At 48.2% G+C, this 18,820-nt stretch overlaps 1 protein-coding gene across 1 annotated transcript in view; it reads right to left on the reverse strand.

The window, feature by feature from the left end:
• Positions 1-1,175: 1,175 nt before the first annotated feature.
• The window catches only part of DDRGK1 (DDRGK domain containing 1), a 32,293-nt gene continuing 14,648 nt past the window's right edge, over positions 1,176-18,820 (reverse strand). Inside the window, exons 4-9 of the mRNA XM_009900753.2 lie at positions 18,656-18,757; positions 12,756-12,878; positions 10,715-10,753; positions 5,971-6,027; positions 4,476-4,524; positions 1,176-2,655 (exon numbers count right to left, since the gene is read on the reverse strand). Coding sequence (XP_009899055.2) covers positions 2,483-2,655; positions 4,476-4,524; positions 5,971-6,027; positions 10,715-10,753; positions 12,756-12,878; positions 18,656-18,757 — 543 coding nt within the window. The 3' untranslated portion in view covers positions 1,176-2,482. The remainder of the gene's footprint in view (positions 2,656-4,475; positions 4,525-5,970; positions 6,028-10,714; positions 10,754-12,755; positions 12,879-18,655; positions 18,758-18,820) is intronic.

Raw genomic sequence — 18,820 nt, forward strand, 5'->3', positions numbered from 1 at the left:
AACCCCCTCCCAAATCTGTTCCTAGTATCCATAGCTACAGAGAAAAGCTGGAAACCATGAGCCTGATGGGCTCTTAAAAGCACATCATGAAGAAGTGGCCCAAGAAGCTGTGACATTTGTTGCCTTTACATCTTTGCTCCCTGTACATGTCCCACACAGGTGAGCTTTCATTGAGAAGGAAGCTGGAGTTCCCCATGATTAGATCTTACCTTGGGTGGTCTGAAGACAAGGTTTTCATCTTGGGGCTTTGTTTTGGCCTCTGCCTTTGGGTGTAATGGCAAAATTAGGACAAGGTCACTCAACCTACCACTATTATCACTAATTAGCATTATTATCATTATTATTATATGGTTTGGGTTGGAAGGAGACCTCCAAAGGTCATCCAGACCAACCCCTCTGCAATCAGCAGGGACATGCTCCACTAGATCAAGTTGCTCAGAGCCTTGTCAAGCTTGACTTGCCTGGAGTATCTCCAGGCATAGGGCCCCAACCACCTCCTTGGGCAACCTGTTGCAGTTCCAGCACTCTCCTGGTGCAGAATTTGTTCTTAACACCCAATCTAAATCTGCTCTGCTCTCATTTCAACCCATTGCTCCTCATCCTGTCACTGCAGGCCTTTGCAAACAGTCCCTCTGCAGCCTTCTTGTAGCCCCTTCAGGTACTGGAAGGCTGCTATTAGGTCTCTCCAAAGCCTTCTCTCTTCCAGGCTGAACAACCCCAGCCCCCTGATCATTTTTGTGGCCCTCCTCTGGACCTGCTCCATCAGGTCCTTGTCCTTCCTGTGCTGTTGCTATCATTAGTATTATTCCTCCTATGCAGAAGCAGAGTAGCTGGAGTGATTTTGGCACTCTGAGACACAAATCTTCCTCAAGGTAAGATAGAGGAGTGGCCAAGAGGAGATGGCACCACTTTGGGCAGGCAGCTGGGTCATGCTAAAGTGACAGGGCAGCTTTCCTGGTGTGGTTGCACTAGCAGCACAGAAATGAGCTTGGATAGGGTGGTGTTAGTTACCTCCCCAGAAACTGGGTGGTTTCAGAGGGTTAATGGAATCATTGGTCCCTGTCTGGGCACCCTGGAGGCTGGGGCATTGCTGGTTGGCTCCTTGACCTCCCAAACTGCTTTAAAACATTTCAGACAAGCCTTCCAACACAAGGCTGGGATGATTCTTTCAGCATTGTTTATTTTAGTACAAGAATAATTTAGGGCAGACCAAGAAAAGTCATAGCAAAAATACTTGTTTGAATAATGAAGAGACTTCAGAAGCCTCGCAGCTTTATGCTGTGCCATGGACCCACCCTGGATGACAGCTCAGCACCCCTGCAGTGTCACAGTCAGCAGCAGTTCAGAGGTTAAAAAGGAACTGTGCTACCTCCCACTGCTTCAGTGCTCCCTCCTCTCACTGCTAATGCAGCTTTTCCTCTGCTCCAGTCAGCTCTAAATTAGGCAGAGACCAAAGCAGTTCCTCTTGCTCTCCCCAGCTGCTCCATGGACACATCAGTTCTGTCAATCCTCCTTTCTGAAATCAAAGTATCAATTAGGCTGCTACATAAATATTCTGATGCAGGAAATCTCCTACCCCTACAATTAACACATTAACAATCATTTAACTTGCACCATGACTCATAGTGCCTCAAGTTCTGATTTGTTCAAACACCCAACCATCCAGGACACAAAGGCCATGGAATGAGGGTGTCTGAGGCCGCCTGAGCTGGCTCCTACTTCAAGAGATGACTCATCAGAAGCTGGCTGCCATCAGTACAATTGGCCTTCACAATGCATGAGGCAAGTGAGCCTTTCCCTGGAGGTGTTTCTGTCTCTTGGCTACACAAAAGTAACTGAGCCTGCCTGCAAGCAAACTTCATACAGTACCTAAACCAAGCCATACTGACATGGCAAAGGTTTCTGAAGTCACCTATTGAAGTTCTCACAGCTCTAGAGTTTCAGTAGGAACAGAAGCACACTTCCAGTATTTCCTTTTTGACTCCATCCTTCCAATGTTTATAGAGGACACAATCTGCAAGCCTCCCCCCCTGCACACCCATTTATTACCCTAAGTTGCATATGGCATTGCCACAGAGTTACACAGCTCTGACAGTGCAGAGCAAGCCTGGAGAATCCCAGAGACAATCACAGCCAGCTTATATTTGAATCAGACAGCAGAGTCTGGCAACAGTAAAAACTCAGGGTGCAGTCACACGAGACTGTCTGCCAAGGTAAAACAACCACCTCAAACCTGCTGATTTTCCAGGGTACATCAGTGTTTTAGCCCCAAGCTCTTGGCCAGAACCAAAGCCTGCCCTATTTTATACCAGCTCTAACAGAGTGAAAAGAGAAACTTTTGATCAAGTCTTGCAGCTGATGCTTAAGAGCATCCAAGCACTGTGCATGGACAGGAGGGGCTCTTGCTTGGTTTTAATTATGGGGCTCATTTCATTACAAAGTTTAACTCCTGCTGTATTTTTTTCCTCCTCATGACACCACTTCAGGCCACAGTTGGAGCAACAGCTTGGCTGTCAGGCTGGAGGTTGATGAGGGAATTGCTTGCTTGGGCCAGCTCTGCGATGGAGACTCGTCCTCTCTGCTTGATATACTGAGCCACGGCAGCCATCTCCTCTGGAGTGATGTAGATGAACTTCCCTCTGTCATCAATCACACCTGCAGGGGGAAAGAAAGGACCTTGAAGTCAGCACTTTGGCTCCTCTCACTTCCCAACAGACATCAGTCAATCCTTCTGGTAGGGATGTTCAAACTGCTGAGGCTGCATTTCCTATCTAGGGCAGGCAGAACAATGTGCTAGCAGCCAGGCTTTTATCTCCTCCCTACTGCTGGCTCTTTGAGCAGGGACAAGAGCCCAGTGCCTTGGTAAGACTAATTTTGTTCAAAGTGACACATCTTACAGGTCCTTGCCAACCTAAATAATTCTGTAATGCTATGATTCTATTCTTTCCATTGTGGGCAACTAGCTGGGAGTACCCCAGCAGCTACTTCAGGCATGGAGTTTGGGTGTGGGTGCTCCGGGCCGAGGAAGCTGCTGGAGGAAGGCAGAGCAGCAGGAGGGTCCAGGAGGTGACTTGGAGCCTCTGTGGGGCCAGCTTAGCTCTTCCAACTTATCCTCTAGAAGGGAATGAAGCTCAAGTCCCATATTGCAGTAGCTCCAGCGAGAGTGAGAACAGATCTCTCTGTTCTGAATGTTACCAGATCAAATGCAAGGCAGAAAGCCTCCCTGACATGCCTTTCATGTCACAGGCACAGCCAGGAAAATACACATCCTTGGCTTTGATTCAGAGCACTTTCAGATCATTTGAGTCACAGAACCATAGAATGGTTTGGGTTGGAAGGGGCTTTAAAGGTCATCTAGTCCATTCCCCCCCAAAGTGAGCAGGGCCAGTGTGAATAGGTATTCACAGGTACCTACCAAGAGAGTTGTTTCCCAGCCAGGACCAGGGTGAGGTTAATAAATATATGCATGGGCACCTTCCCCTACTTCATCCTCTGAAAGAAGACTGCTCAGCAACAAGACAAGTTTGTTCAGTGAGCTACTCACATGCTCAGTCTCTGCTTACACCCCAGCTCTGATTGTCTGGGCACCTGGCTCAGAACAGGCACTTCACTTACAACAGCATCCTGGAGTGCCTGGGATGTTTGCTTCTCCTGCAGCATGACATATCCTTGCTCCTGGCTTGAGCCACAGCACCTTTAGAACATGCTTGCCAACTACCCCAAAACATCCAATGATTCACAGGCAGAAGCCTGGTGCTGGTTCCTGAGGTGCTGGGGACGTTCACTCCCTACCCCTAGAGGCAGTCACATCCCACAGTGCCTTAAACAGTCATTTGATGGCAACTGAAGCAGGGAGAATAAAAAGAGCTATTTATCAAGTCCTGCCAGGATCCTCAGCACAGCACAGACAGGGACATGTTGGAGCAGGGCCAGAGGAGGCCACAGCAATGCTGGGAGGCCTGGAAGCCCTCTGCTGTGAGACCAGGATGAGAGAGTTGGGGTTGTTCAGCCTGGAGAAGAGAAAGCTCCAGAGAGACCTTCTGGTACCTTTCAGTGCCTAAAGGGGTGATCAGAAAGCTGGAGACAGAATTTTTATCAAGGCCTGCTGTGACAGGACAATGGGTAATGGTTTGAAACTCAAACAGAGATCCAGACTAGAGAGAGGGAAGACATTTTGTGCCCTGAGGATGATGAGACCCTGGCCCAGGTTGCCCAGACAGGTGATAGACACCCCATCCCTGCAATCATTCCAGGTCAGGTTGCCTAGGGCTGTCAGCAACCTGCTCTGGTTGCAGATGTCCCTGTCCATGGCAAGGGGGCTGGATTAGATCACCTTTAAAAGATCCCTTCCAACCCAAACCATTCTGTGCTTCCATAACCCTCTACAGTTTTAAACAGGATCTGCACTCTGCCACAGTGAAGGCATCACCTCTTCAACAGCTACCGCTCAGCCCCCTTTGTGTTTTGGCTGTCACCTGTTAGAGTGCCATCTGCCATCAGGTCCTGGATTCTGTTAATTGCATCCTGTTCAGAAGAGAAAAAGGAATGACAAACTGATCACAACAGAGTGTGGTGGGTAACAAACACTTCCCATGCTCAGATCAGCTGCAGGCTGAGGCTTACACTGAACACCTCAGTGTGAAAGGCTTTGGTGAAGGACACACAGCAGCACTTCCACACAGACTGAGGCAAAGAGCCCTCTGGTCGTAGAAAGATGAAGTCAGCCTCTGCACTTTGGGCTGTTCAAGTAAGTTCCCTATGCCCCAAAGAGATTTGTATTCCTGCTACAGCAATCTTCCCAGGAAAGGCTGGGTAGTGCCAATGCAACACCTAAGTTCCATGAGGTACACCTCTGAGATCCTGGCTGTACTCAATACATTCCAGAGCTTGTCATGGTTTGTTTTGTCTCTTTCCCTGCTCCACTTAGGAGGTTTAAGAGGTTGTCCATTTAAGAGGTTGCTCTTTTACCTATCCAAACCCCAGCCTGTTGATTTGATTGCTTGGTTAATTCCACAGTTACTCCAAGCATGCAGTTCCACTACACCATAAGCTAGAATCTAAGCCCTATTTCTGCTGTTCTGCCTCCCACCCTTCCTTGCCTTTATGTGACTGCAGAAGCAAGTCAACCAGGAGAATTCCCCTAACTGGCTCAGTGGATGCTTAAGTGGAGTTCTGGTTTAAAAGAGAGCCCAGGGCACAGCAGCCTGGGCTTGGGAGCTGCTGCACATGGGCATCCCAAGAGCAGGTGAGGCACACAGGATCACAGGACGTTAGGGATTGGGAGGCACCTCCAGAAATCATCGAGTCCCACATCCCTGCCAGAGCAGGACCACAGAAGGTCCCACAGAAATGCAACCAGAACAACAGAAAGCATTATCCACTTCAAAACAGCTGTCAAAGGTGTTCAAATTACAATCAACCAAGCCACCACTGTTTTTCAGAGTCAAAACACAGTATTTAGAGAATAGGGGGGTGGAAAATCCATCTCTCAGCCCATGAGCTTCCCTTGCCAGCTTTGTATGGTGCTGAGAGAGGCAGTACTCTGAAGTGAATGCACCAGAAGATATACATTCTTCAATGGCTTAAGAACACTGCAGCAGAACAGCTCCTCTGGTTGTCACCAAACACATCACCACAGGCAGTGCTGCAACTTACTTCTAGCTCTGCTTTTGCTTGCCCAGTACTTGAACTGCTCTGTGACTAGACCTGTCACCACTACAGGATCCACTGGCCAACAGGCAGCCTGAGCACTTCCCACTGAAACCACCTTGTGAGCCAACAATCCTGCACTGGCTGGCTGGCACTTTGAGCAGTGGCCACATTTTTAGGGCTGATTTTGCTGAACCTCACCCAAATGCAAGCACCTTCAGTAATGCTGACACATTTGCACAGATTTTGCCACCTTTACTCACCCACTTTCTCTCCTGTCCTTTGGAACTCGTTTCTTGCATGCCAAAAGTCAGTCCTTACCTGTGTTCTCAACCCCAAATGAGAAGCCAAGTCCTCCAGCTGGATGACCTTTGTTTTCTATGGAAACAAACCAGAGTCAGATGCAGCTGATCAGTCAGAGGGTTAGGCCATTTCTTTTTCTTTCCAATACAAAAGAATTTAATAGGAAGGCAGAAGCTGCCATTCCACCCAACTTCTCCCAGGGAGCCCTTCTGTCTGGCTGAATCCTTCTAACCTCAGTCACTTAACCCACTCTGCTCTGTGGAAAGACTGTTTGCTCTGACCCACTGAAGACTCAAATACATTTGCCATTGTTCACCCTGAACCTTCCTTAGGTCAGGAGGAGCACAAGCAGAGTAACAGCCAGGGCTCTGTTCTCCTGCCACCTGAGTTTCCCAGCTGCTACCTCTAATTTCCACTATACTTCAGCAAGATACCTTTTTTTTTTAGTCCTGCTGTGACAGGACAAGGGGTGATGGTTTGAAACTAAAAGAGGGAAAATTTAGGCTACATAAAAGGAAGAAATGTTTTATACTGAGGGTGGTGCCCAGGTCATTCAGAGAGGTGGGAGATGCTCCATCCCTGGAACCATTCCAAGTCAGGTTGTTTGGGACTGTGAGCAACCTGCTCTAGCTGCAGATGTACCTGCTGACTGCAGGGGGGGTTGGACTAGGTGACCTTTAAAGGTGCCTTCCACCCCAAACCACTCTGTGATTGAAGTACATCTTAAAACCTTCTTAAATGCACAGGTCTGTAGCAGCAGAGACATCAAAATCCAGACCAGACTGGCAGCATTAAGTTCTTTAGTCTGTTTTACTGATGCCATGGGTATTAATGCTGTAATAATCCTCCTAAGCAAGTGAACACCTTCAGAAGTGTCAGTGCTAGTGCACCCCTGGGCAGGCAGCACGATGATCCCTCAGAACAAAGGCTGAAGCAGGAGCTGCTCGTTTTCGTTTTGCTTTTCAAAGAGGTTCTGCAGCCAGCATTGCTCACACCTAGTTTGACACTTCTCTGTAGCTCCAGAGAATTACAGAGAAAACACTTGGTGCACTCATCTGGAGCTCCTTCCTTCCTGTCCTTTCATCTGTTGAGATGCAGCAAAGGGATTCACTGTTTGTGAGGAAATCTGGGAAGTATAAAGCTTATAAAAGCTCTTCAGTTAACACCCTGGCCTACACTGCAAGCCAGGTTAAGTGTGGCCATGAGAGCTACATCTACATCATCAGATGCAATACTCCAAACCACAAATGCATTTGATGCTGATCTTGAGAGTACACTGGAAGGACACTGAAGAATGAATTAGAGAGGCTGAAACACATGAATCTTTTTTCATTAATCAAATCAGACACACACAAAAAGAGCAAAGCCACACACAGACTTAGGAGCTGTGAAGTTCGATGCAGCCAAGCTAGAGAACTGAATACCATGGACTGAATGCATGGAACTGGAACCAGTCCATGGAATTCAGTTCTCAGAGCTGGGAACTGCCAAGATTCGTCACATCTTCTTTTAAAAGAAGTCACACAAGCAAGAAAAAACAGGATTTAAACCTTCACTTAAAGATATTCTCCCTCAATGACCAAGTTTGCTGGAAGCTTTCCAAGAGAGAGCCTGCTGTGAATACGAGCCCAGAGGGTGGGGTGGAACTGGGATGCCCTCCCCACACACTGGGGATATAATGGCATTGCTAGGTCCCAAGTGACCAGAACACTTCACCACATGCTTCATGTTTTAGAGCCAGGCTTTGCTTTTGCAGAGCAACAAATACACCCCCACACTTCACTGAATTCATGGCAGTTTAGCTGGCATTCTGCTGCTGTCCTGGGCAAAGGAGGAGACACAGCAAAAGCTCCCAGGATTGAGATGAGCAGGAGGTTTTTTTCCCCCCTTATCTTGCTGAAGGAAAACCAGGACAAGGTATAAAGCCTGTGAGTCCTTTGCTATCCCTTTCAAATGCAGCTTGCTGTTTCAGTTCACTGCCTGCAATTCAGAGCCATTCAATGATAAGCTGTCAAGCTGGGCGAGAAGGGTTTGATGGACAAAGTGCAGGCTCTGATTTCCCTGGGCCAGCAGAGCCAGTGCTCCACAGCAAGGGAACTGCTCAGCCCCTCTTTAACCTCTGCCCACTTCATTATTAGTGTTTGCAAGTGCTCAAGAAGCCCCAGAGCTGGTTTGTAAGCTGTGTGGTGCAGCTACACCACTGCTGAGTGAAAACATAAGGCTCCTTCCCATCAGGAGCTGGTTATTCAGCTCCTCTGGGAGCACAGCAATCAAGTCTGTAACCTCAGGGCTGGCCACTGTAGGAAGAAAACACAAGGGGTGGCTTCTGCAGCAGAGACAACACCTCAGCCTGAAGTCTGAGGTGGTCAGACTGAGGGGCTACTATGAAAGCCCCAAAGGAAGGGAGATGCTCAGCTTTCAGAAAAGCAGAATGGAGGCTGTCAAACCTTTTCTTTTGTTGTGTTTAAGAACAAACCCATCAAAAAACGATCCCACAAGGCAGAGCTGGGAGAGAGAGAAAGAGGCTGCCTTTGAGTTCAGACACCTTTAGGAAGGAAGCATGAGCTGAGCTGCCTCCAGCCAGTTACACCAGGAAATTAAAGTTATTCAACAGAAGAGCTAAATTGAAGTTTGGCTTTTGAAATTGCCAAGTGCTCTTCATTGATACATTTTGCAGCCAGCTACCAGCAGCTCAGCACTGCTTCTTGATCCAAGTCAACCATTGCTGTGAATAGCCCAGAAGATGAGGGCAATACAAGCTAAATATTCAGCATGCTTTCAAGAGTGAGAAAACAACCAAACAAACAAAAAAAAAGAGAAAAGTTATAAAAAGAGTTGTACAAGCAAGCAGTGCCCCAGTTCTGCAACTCATCTCTACAGAGGAAATCAGGTGTCACATTAGGTTTGCAGCCCCTGCTTCGTTCCTCTGAAGCTGAAGTGACTAATATAAAACTATACAGATGTGCTCGGGCTGAACTGAGAGCTTGTGACTAATCTGTTCCATCCACCACAACCAGCAGGGCAATGTGCAGAATCAGACCCCTCTGTGCTAGCCCTTGGAAACCAGCCCAGTTTTTGTGGGAGATCCCAAGGGACAGTGAGGCAGCCTATTGTTCTACCTACTGGGAGTGAAAAGCAAGCTGCCTTGGGATAAAGAACAGAACGGCTGCCCTCGTCCACAGCTTGGCTGCATCTCGAAAGCCTTAGACGGGAATGGGTGAACTGTGATCGTGCCACACCATGGAGTCCATTTCCACAGGTACTAATGGAAAACAGAGGGTGGTCTTGAGAGACATGCTGTTTCAAATTCCCCACCCTCCCAAAGCAATCTCTCTGGTTTGGTGGAAAACAGAACACTGGAATCGGTGCACGGCTGCAAGAGGCAATGTGCCATCCTGTGCCTCACCTTCACTCCCTGCTGTTCCTTAGGCTCTTGAAACATGTCACCCAGAGCTCCTCCTGTCTGTTCTTGGCTGTCTCACCTGCTTTTGGCGGTGCTTCTGATCAGAGCTGGCTGGCCTGCACTGGAGCCTGGGTTACTGAACAGGGGCTGTTTTAGTTTGGGCTGCAGCAATGAGAACTCTGCGTGCTGCTAGCCCAGACGTTTCCCAACTACTCCCTGAGAGCACACTGAGCAGCAGGCACCGGGCAGATGCAAACTCAGCACCTCTCCCACCCTGGCCCTGTGACAGTGGGACACACCACCCAAAGTGCCAGTGACACAGGAGGCAGAGAGCAGCGCAGCAAAAGCTGCCTGTGCCATGGCTTTGCAGAGCCATCAAGCCACTGCTCAGACTTAATGTGGCACTCACTCAAATTAAGCCACCAGACAAATCTGTCTGTAACTGCAGGGGCTTGCTGTGGTAACAGACATGCAAAACCGGTCCAGGGTGGGAGATTCTGGATTAACAAAATGATTAGAAAGCTGCTAGGTAGGTAAGTGACTTGCTCATTAACCACGCCATGCATCCAGAGAAGAGTCCAGCTTCCAGTAAGCGAGGAAAGGGATTCATTAGGACAAAAGGTTTGCATAACATTATCAGAGTAAGAGTAGAAGAACTCATCAGACCTTTGATATACCAACATATACTCCATACCAACATGGAGTGAGAAGCATTTGCTGTTAGCAGATCAAAAGTGGAAATGCTCAGGAGCACGCCACAGCTTTTAAACAGCCAACCATTGAACGCGATGAAAGGGAGACTAGCACACCCAAGGGATCATCTCCTTAAACATCCCTGCCAAACATTAAGGCAACCCTTGCAAACGAGAAAAGGGATGGCATGAAAAGTGGGATTGACCTTTCGAGGGCCAGCATTTCAGCCACAGACACATCCTGCCCGGCAGGCCACAGCTGCTGCAGCGATTCTCCTTCACGCTGAGCTGCCACCACGCTGCGATTGTTTTCTAAATCAGTAGCTGATGTTCGCAAACAAAAAGCCTGAATGTCCCAGATCCCAATCAACAGCAAACATTCCCCGCTCAGAAACCCTGGGGGTGATCCACTGCTTGCAGTGCCTGTCCTGGTGAAGGAGGACAAGAGCCACAAGGCTGCCCGCAAACCAGCTATCCCTACAGACCATTTGAACCCGGGCAAACGAACAACGCAGACTTTATCTCAGCTGGGACTTGGGCTGCTTGTTGAATATCTGAGTAAAATCGAAGAGGAAGTAAAAGTTTTCCCTTCCTTCTGCAGCTCAGCTCTTTGACAAAGGCACTTTAGAGAAGGCTGGAAGGCTGAGCGAGCTCAGGGGTGGCTTACCTTCACGTAGGCAAGGAAGTCCATCAGAAAGCTGCGAGACTGCACACGGCAAGAAGAACAACTGTTATTGTCACCTCCAACCACTGTTTTAAGTCATGAACATCAAATCCATCACAAACTTGCCCAGCAGAAACATTAGCAAAGTGTTTAGCTTCCATACTTCCCAAGTTTTAAATATAAATGCTGAGAAAGCCTTTGAATTGCACAAGGAAAACCAGAACCCAACCAACACATCCCTAGATTGAATCTTGCCTAGGAATCTGTGAGAGGTATTTTCTAAGACAGAATATGGCTCAAGGACAATTTGCATTTGCTTTCTGAAAGGAAATCTTTGACTCTTTTGCCCTTCACATCACACACACCCTGAAACAGCCACATCTGGGCAAGTTTATGCACGGTGGATTAAGTTACACAGACACACAGTGAGGACATTCAGTACAGAGGTAAAACACCAAGTGATTCTGCTCATGCAGATGGCCGAGGGTAGCTCCCAGCTGCACAGCACATGTGGAAGGAAACTCAAGTTGTTTTCAAAGCTGTGCACCTGAAATCCTGCAAGTGGCTCCATTTTCAAAGGCAATGCAAACAATGTCCATTTAAATTAACGGGAGGTAAAGTTACTCTGCGAGCCTGGAAATCAATCAGCCTTAATCAACCACTCAGCTCTAGACGCAGGACCTTAATTTTCAGCAGGAGTTTCGGCAGCTGGCCTCAACAAGGCAGAGTCAGCTCCTGTAACATGACACTGAAATGCTTCAGCACGTTGCCCACCGGGAAGCCCCCGTGTGGCTTGCCCCCCTGGCAAAGCCAGGGACTCCAACGAGCTGCTCCTCACCCCTACCAAAGCTATCTTGTGTTGAGACCCAGAATCATTAGCTGCCTGCCAAGCTCTCTGGAGTGGAGAGCACCCATGTTCCCACATACAGAAAGATTATTTTCTCCTTGACAGGCAGCTGTGGGAACACAGACAATAAACACCTTCTAGCTTTAAAGGGTGTCTGAAGTGGAACAGTTGAATATTTAAGTACAGTCTGATTTTTAACGGGACACAGACTGACTTTTTTGAAGGAACTTGCAACAGAAGTATGCATCTGGCTGTTCCCTGTGTCTCAGGAAATTCCCCATCACCACATACAGCCTCTCTTGGTATTAATCCTGGCACAATGAAGGAATTGCTCTTAATGGGAAGACTAATGTTGAGTGGTATTGACTCATCACAAGCTCCCCAGCCCAAAGCTGCTACTCTGTGATGCTGAATGCAAACTCACTCCACTCAACACGGTTGCTTTAGCAGCAAATGCCCAAAGGGCCCTGGAGAAAGTCCTTCTCATGAGATGCACTGGATGGCCCAAACTTGGCAGCTACCACCCAAGAGCAATTTCAGCACCTGAAATGTGTCTCCACACATTTTTTCAGCAGAAGAACACTGCCTCCCACAGCACAGGAACCTTTTCAGGTTGGCTGGGACATAGCAAGTATCCCACTTCAAGCTGCAGCCCCAGCAGTGTGGCTGCAGGCTAGAAGGTTGTGCACAGGTTTGAAATGCTACCAAGCACAGCAGGCACCTGCAGCACTGGATGGTTTTCCAGTGTACAACCCACAAGCAGCTCAGCTGTGGCCTGTGAATTCTCTTAGCTGAAGCCTTTTAAGGCAAGGGCTTGGTTTTTCAAGTAATTTCCCCTGAGATACATGGGCACCAAACTCCACATTGAGCCTTGCTTTCACCCGGCCCATGCTACATGGGCAGGGCAGAGCTGAGGACAGTAAGAAAGCATCTGAATTCCAGAAGGAGTTTGATTTCAGTCCTTAGATGAAAGGAGGAGAGAACTCCTTTCTAGCAATGTGCCTTAGCACTCTGAAGGAACTCCTGGGAGTCTGGAATGAGGGGCTGCAGCGTTCCCCAGGAAATACTCCAGGTTCACATGTGCCATACACACCATTCAGCTCTCACAAGCAGAAACATCTGGCTGCCTCAAGCTTTCCAGTTCATTTGTCATGAGGCAGAACACAGAATCTAACTGTAACAGCCCAACACACATACCTCTTCCTCTGTCATTGATTCTTCAACCCCTTCCTCTTCAACTACAAAACTCTCCTTCAGCTTCAGGTACTCTTCATACTCTCTCTTCTCCTCTTCTTCCTTTGCCTTCCTTTTTTCCTCTTCCTGAACAGAAAAGATGACAAGCAATCAGTTTGCTCCTCCCCAAAGCAGGTTTAAGTAAAGCAGCGTCTTCTTTCTCTGGGCTCTGGCTTTACTAGGACAGACAGCAGGTCAAACGTTTCTAAAATGAGTCTCAGTTCTCCCTTGATGGCATCATTCATTTCTGCAGTACCCACCTCACAAGGCAGTGTCAGCTTGCACCCAGCACAGCCAGGCTGCTTCTTAACAGCTATGACACTGGGGAAGAAAACCACTCTTATACAGCAACCTGCTCTCCTAATTTGCATGAATCTGCCTCTTCTGCAGATCCCATGACAGGAAGTCCCTGCCCCTAACTGTACTTTGATGTAACATCCACATTTTCAGTATGTGGCCTCAATTCTGCTCTGACAGGCATCAGTGTGCACTGGGAGTGGTCACAGTGGAGTTACACTGGTGTCCATCTGCTGGCCTGCACAAAAAGTTTCAAGTATAATCTCTCCTTTAAGACTCAAAACCAAATGATGTGTACATGGACTGGAAAGACCCAAGTATGGCAGACCCAAGTGGCAAGATGTGTCTTGAGGGGAAGAAAAAAGATTTTCCCACAGGTTTTATTGTTAACCAAAACCTAAAGACTCTCCATTATTCACAGTAAAAACATTTTCAGTTGCCTACCCTGAGCAAAACATTACAGTTGAAAACAAAATAGTAGTGTTGACCCCCAAAGACTCCAAGCCTGACATCAGTGAAAAGCTGAGGCCTGCAGAGCAGTGAGACACAGCAAATCCAGCATTCACACTGCAGCTCAAATGAGGCAGTAGCGTGCCCTTGAGGCTGAAAACACCAAGGAGATACTGGGGTGCACTAAGAACAGTGTGGGAGGTTCTCCACCTCCTCTGCTTTGCCCTAGTGTGGCCACATCTAGGGTATTGCATCCAGTCCTGGGCTCCCCAGTTCAGGAGAGACAAGGAACAACTGGAGAGAGTCCAGTGGAGGCTACAGAGATGCTGAGGGGCCTGGAGCAGCTCTGTGAGGAGGAAAGGCTGAGAGCCCTGGGGCTGGTGAGCCTGGAGAAGACCAGCCCCAGGGGGCATCTGATCAATGCTCAGCAAGAGCTAAAGGGTGAAGGGCAAGAGGATGGGGCCAGACTGGACAGTTTCAGGACAAGGGGCAGTAGGCACAAACTGGAACTCAGGAGATTCCATCTGAACACAAACTCCTTTGCTGTGGGGGTGCTGGGGCCCTGGAGGCTTTCAAATCTCACCTGGGTGCAACCTGCTGTGGGTAGCCCTGTTGTAGCAGGGGCAGGGAGGGTGGACTAGATCATCTCCAGAGGCCCCTTCCAACTCTACCATGCTGGGAATCAGTGATAGATCATTTAATGGTTTCAGATGTTTACTGTGAGCTCACACATCTGCAGCTTTCCAGCATTTTCTTTTAAAGGTTGTTTTGCTCTTCTCCAAAACATTTGACCCACGTTAACTCCACACAGAAGACTGTTTCCTTACACAACAATTCCTTCCACAGAGAAGAGCACTTGGTAGAATGAGATTCCAATTGGCCTGGCCTCTGGTTGCTATTACATTGCAAAGGCTCTATTAAAGCACAGGAAGATGAGTTCTTCACATTTCAGCGACAACCTCTGGGCATTCCTTCGCCATTAGCATAGGAATTGATCTCTTAAAGAGCAATCAGATTGATTTCTGGATGCTTGTCATGCTCCATCTTTGATGCTAATATGATAATTGCTTCCTTAAATGGCTGGAAAGCAAATGCTTGTTCCATTAAAACAGGAAGAGACAGGAAAAAGTCATTAAGTATAATGAAAAATGTGCACATTAAACCCCAAGATGCTATGCAAGGCCAAAAGCAGCAAGATACCAGAACTGGGGATGGCAGGACTGTCTTTCAATAAAAACCAAACAGAAAGTGCCTTTGGTGCTGATTGTGTTTAATCAAACTCTCAAAAAGTCACAAGATGGAACTGCTCCCAACAGGCAAGTGGGAGAAAAACAGGACTGGAAGGATCTTGCTGTATGTGCAAAGTCAAAACTGTTTTGTTAACCTCGTGGAAAGGGATCTGAGGTTGCTCCTGAGACAAAACAAGACCATTTTCTGGGTCAGTCATCACTGTAAAGTTTTTCTTTGTAAGTGTTACAGGTGCCAAGCACAACATCTCCCTATTTCATTTGGAAGTGACAGCAATTGTTCTTTTCCTGTAAATGCACTGAATTTAATCTTGAGTGTGGAAACAGAAGAACAAAGCTCTTCCCCCCCCCCCAAGTCTGCTGCAGAGGCTGGAATTCAACTGGGATTTAAATGAGAAAAAAAAATAAATCAAAACAATCACAAACTCTGACATTTGCTTTGCAAAGAGTTTCTAGATGGGTCTCTCTCTAAAAATAAATAAATCATTAGAACAGAGAGCCCCACAGAATCCCAGCGTGGTGGGGTTGGAAGGGACCGTCCCTGGAGGTGTTTAAGAGCAGGCTGGATGAGGCTCTGGCCAGCCTGATCTAGTGTGAGGTGTCCCTGCCAATGGCAGGGGGGTTGGAACTAGATGATCCTTGTGGTCCCTTCCAACCCTGACTGATACTATGACCTCTGGAGATTACCAGGTCCAAGCCCCAGCTAATGCAGCATCTCTGGAGATCACCCAACCCAAACCCCGCTGCTAAAGCAGGGCACCCACAGCAAGCCTGCCCAGGATCACAATGTCCAGGTGGGGTTGGAATCTCTCCAGAGGAGGAGACTCCACAGCCTCTCTGGGCAGCCTGCTCCAGGGCTCCAGCACCTCACAGCAAAGAAGTTTTTCCCTTATATCCAATTCACAAGTGGGTGCAACAGAGATAATCACTGCAGTCCAAGTAAGAGGCAAACTCCAGGCTGAGCTCTGCTTTTGCAATAGCAATCTCATTTGAATGCAACAGTGAACAAACCCCAGTCCCCACTCCTGCTGTCACCTCTTATTTCACAGCACTTAAAAGCCTGCTCACTGGAAGACTGGCAGTTTCTCTGCTGTACCAAGCTGTGTCCACTCTGCAGTGCATGTAGAGGCAACACTGGCTGCTCAGTGCTGCTTTTCTGGAGGAGTGACAGCTGTCAGCCCTACAGCTGCACAAGCAGGCTCCTTAGGACAGCAGAAGATGGGCTGAGGGAGTTCTGGCTACAAAAATCCCTGTGCACAGATAAATAAACCCCAAGCTCTTGAGTGAGCACTCTGCAAGGCTCTGTCTGAAGGCTGTGTTTTGCAACATCTGAGGAAGTTGGCTGTCATCGATAAGGTGTCAGTTGGTAAACCAGCTCACCACTAAAAAACTCCAAGAGTGGAAGGGAAATCCCCAGGGCAAAGCAGAGCTGAAGCAAATGCCAATTATAAGGCAGCTCCCTTAAAGCTAGAGCCAATCAGGTCATCAGAACACTGGAGAGGAAACTTGAATTTAAAAATACATTAGCTGGTTTGCAACACTGAAGCCAAGAGGCAACTGCAATTTATTGGTACCTGGATACAAGCACACCAACATGGAAGCAGGGGAGCATCTGCACAGAATCCCAGCATGGTGAAGGCTGGAAGGGACCTCTGGAGGTCATTCAGTCCAAGCCCCTGCTAAAACAGGGCATCCACAGCAGCTTGCCCAGGATCACAATGTCCAGGCAGGATTTGGGATCTCTCCAGAGAAGGAGACTCCATGACCTCTCTGGGCAGCCTGCTCCAGGGCTCCAGCACCCTCAGAGGCAAAAATTTTGTTCTCAGGTTCAGTTGGAACCTCCTGGATTCCAGTTTGTGCTCACTGCCCCTTGTCCTGTCGTTGGGCACCACTGGAAGGAGTCTGGCTTCATCCTCTTGCCCCTGCTCTTTAGCACCTGCTGGGCAGAGCAGATCCCCTCTGTGGCTGCTCTTCTCCAGGCTCAACAGCCTCAGGGCTCTCAGCCCTTCCCCCTCAGAGAGATGCTCCAGGCCCCTCAGCATTTTCATAGCTCCTACTGGACTCTCTCCAGTAGTTCTGTCAAGAATATGCAAGATTTCAGCCCCTCTAACTCCCTTGAGGGAACACTTCCCACTTGAAATAATGTGCAGTTGCCCAAAAATAACTGGAGAGATCCATGTGCTTATAAAACACAGCTCAAGAATTCCTTGTTTCCCTGGACCTCCTGTCTCAGACTGGTTGAGTAGGGAGTGTCTGTGACAGGGTTAACAGTGCTGGTGACTTTATCAAAGATCAACACTGGGGAATTTCTAGAAGATCTACATGCTGCAACATGATTTTCCACCCTCCCTCATCATCTGACACACTTCTAGAAGATATTTAATGGCACAGGAATCCCCTGCTGCTGCTGTTGACTGGGAAGTGCTGGTCTGAGGCTGCAGCTGCGACGCTGAAAGGAAGCTCTGCTTCACCCAAACCCAGCTCCACGTTCACAGAAGTCTGCACAGTTTTGTTAGCACTTCTTTTGCAGAGAGTGAAAACAGAGTGGCAGAAGAATGTTTGCCACAGAGCCTGGTGGGCTGGCTTGGTGTCTTGATAAAGACCACTGGGAAGAGTAAACAAACCAAACAACCAAAGGTTAAAATGAACAGAATTGAAGTAGCTAAGGAAGGTATTGGCTAAAGTCAATAGCAAGCTGGATTCAGGCACCTGAGCAGCTTCCAAAATTCTTGTAGTTGCTCCTTTGGACTGTTGAGCACAAAGCTTGAACAATAAACCAAAGCACAACCCCCCCAGCCTTATTTCCCCTTTTCACTGAGCCTTGAGAAAGGGAGTGGTCTTTTAGTGCAGCCTGTACTCAGCATGAGGAAAATTCTTATCCAACCAAAATAAATTTCTCAGCCCCAAACTGAAGCAAATTAAAGATGAACACTCACAAAAGCTGAATGTTAATAAGCACTTTGTGTGTGGAGGGGTCTCTGGCTAGAATTTCACCCTGATTTTCTACACAGCTTTTCAGCCATGCCTGACTGGGCCTGCTCAGCCAGTTGTACTGCCAAACCCCAGGCCACACTCCCAGGCAAACAAAAGGATAACATCTCTGTCCCGGGCTACAGCTTCTTTTGAGCAGGTTGGCCAAGCTCAACTGCAATTTGCTTGGCAATTCATCTGCCCTCGCAGCTACCACTCTGGAAAGAACTGAAGTTCTGGTTAGGAGGTCCAGACAGAGAGGCCTGCTAATTCCCCCAAAAGAGTAAGAGTCATTTGGCTCATGTCAACCAACCCTTCATGGTTTCAAGGATACTAAATTCCCAGAACCTCAGGAAATAAACAAATAAACAATCAGGGAACGGAGTGGAGACAAAACACTTTAAAGAACGCATCACTGGAGGGAAGCTTGCCATCTGAGGTCTCCATTATGCCAAGCCCATGACAGAAGAGGAGGATGGGCAACAGACATGTTCTAGAGGCAGACAGAGCTCATCAGGCCTCTTTCCGAGCCAAAAGTATGAGGAGGGAGAAATGGGCAATAATTAGGAGAAAAGCAGAGTGGTCACAGCAACTGTAAGGCAGAAGCTGCTGCTACTGAAGTGTGTAGGCAGGGGAAACTCAACCACCTCCCTGGGGAGCCTGTTCCAGCCTGAGAACCCTTTCAGTGAAGAACTTTCTTCTAACGTCCCCTTCTGCCACTTGAGGAGAACAAAGCTGGGATCTGCAGCTGAGATCACCGAGAATACTGCAACTCCAAATGCAGCAGCAGGAAAGCCAGCTGCAAAAAGTGATGCAGTAGTAAGGAAAGGCAAAGGGAGCTCTGCACACCAGCTCAACACACCCAGCTGCAATCCCCAAGACAAACACAGCCATCCCCACCTGCCGCTCCTCCTCCAGACGCAGTCTCTCCTCTTCTTTCCTCCTCTCCTCCTCTCTCTTGGACTCAAGCTTTCTCCGCTCTTCTCGCTCTGCTTCTTCAGCCTGAAAACAGAGAGATACAAAACCATTATGCAAGGCAAGCCTTGCTCTTCCTGGACATCTAGA

The sequence above is a fragment of the Dryobates pubescens genome, chromosome 23 (genome assembly GCF_014839835.1).
Source record: "Dryobates pubescens isolate bDryPub1 chromosome 23, bDryPub1.pri, whole genome shotgun sequence".
NCBI lineage: Eukaryota > Metazoa > Chordata > Aves > Piciformes > Picidae > Dryobates > Dryobates pubescens.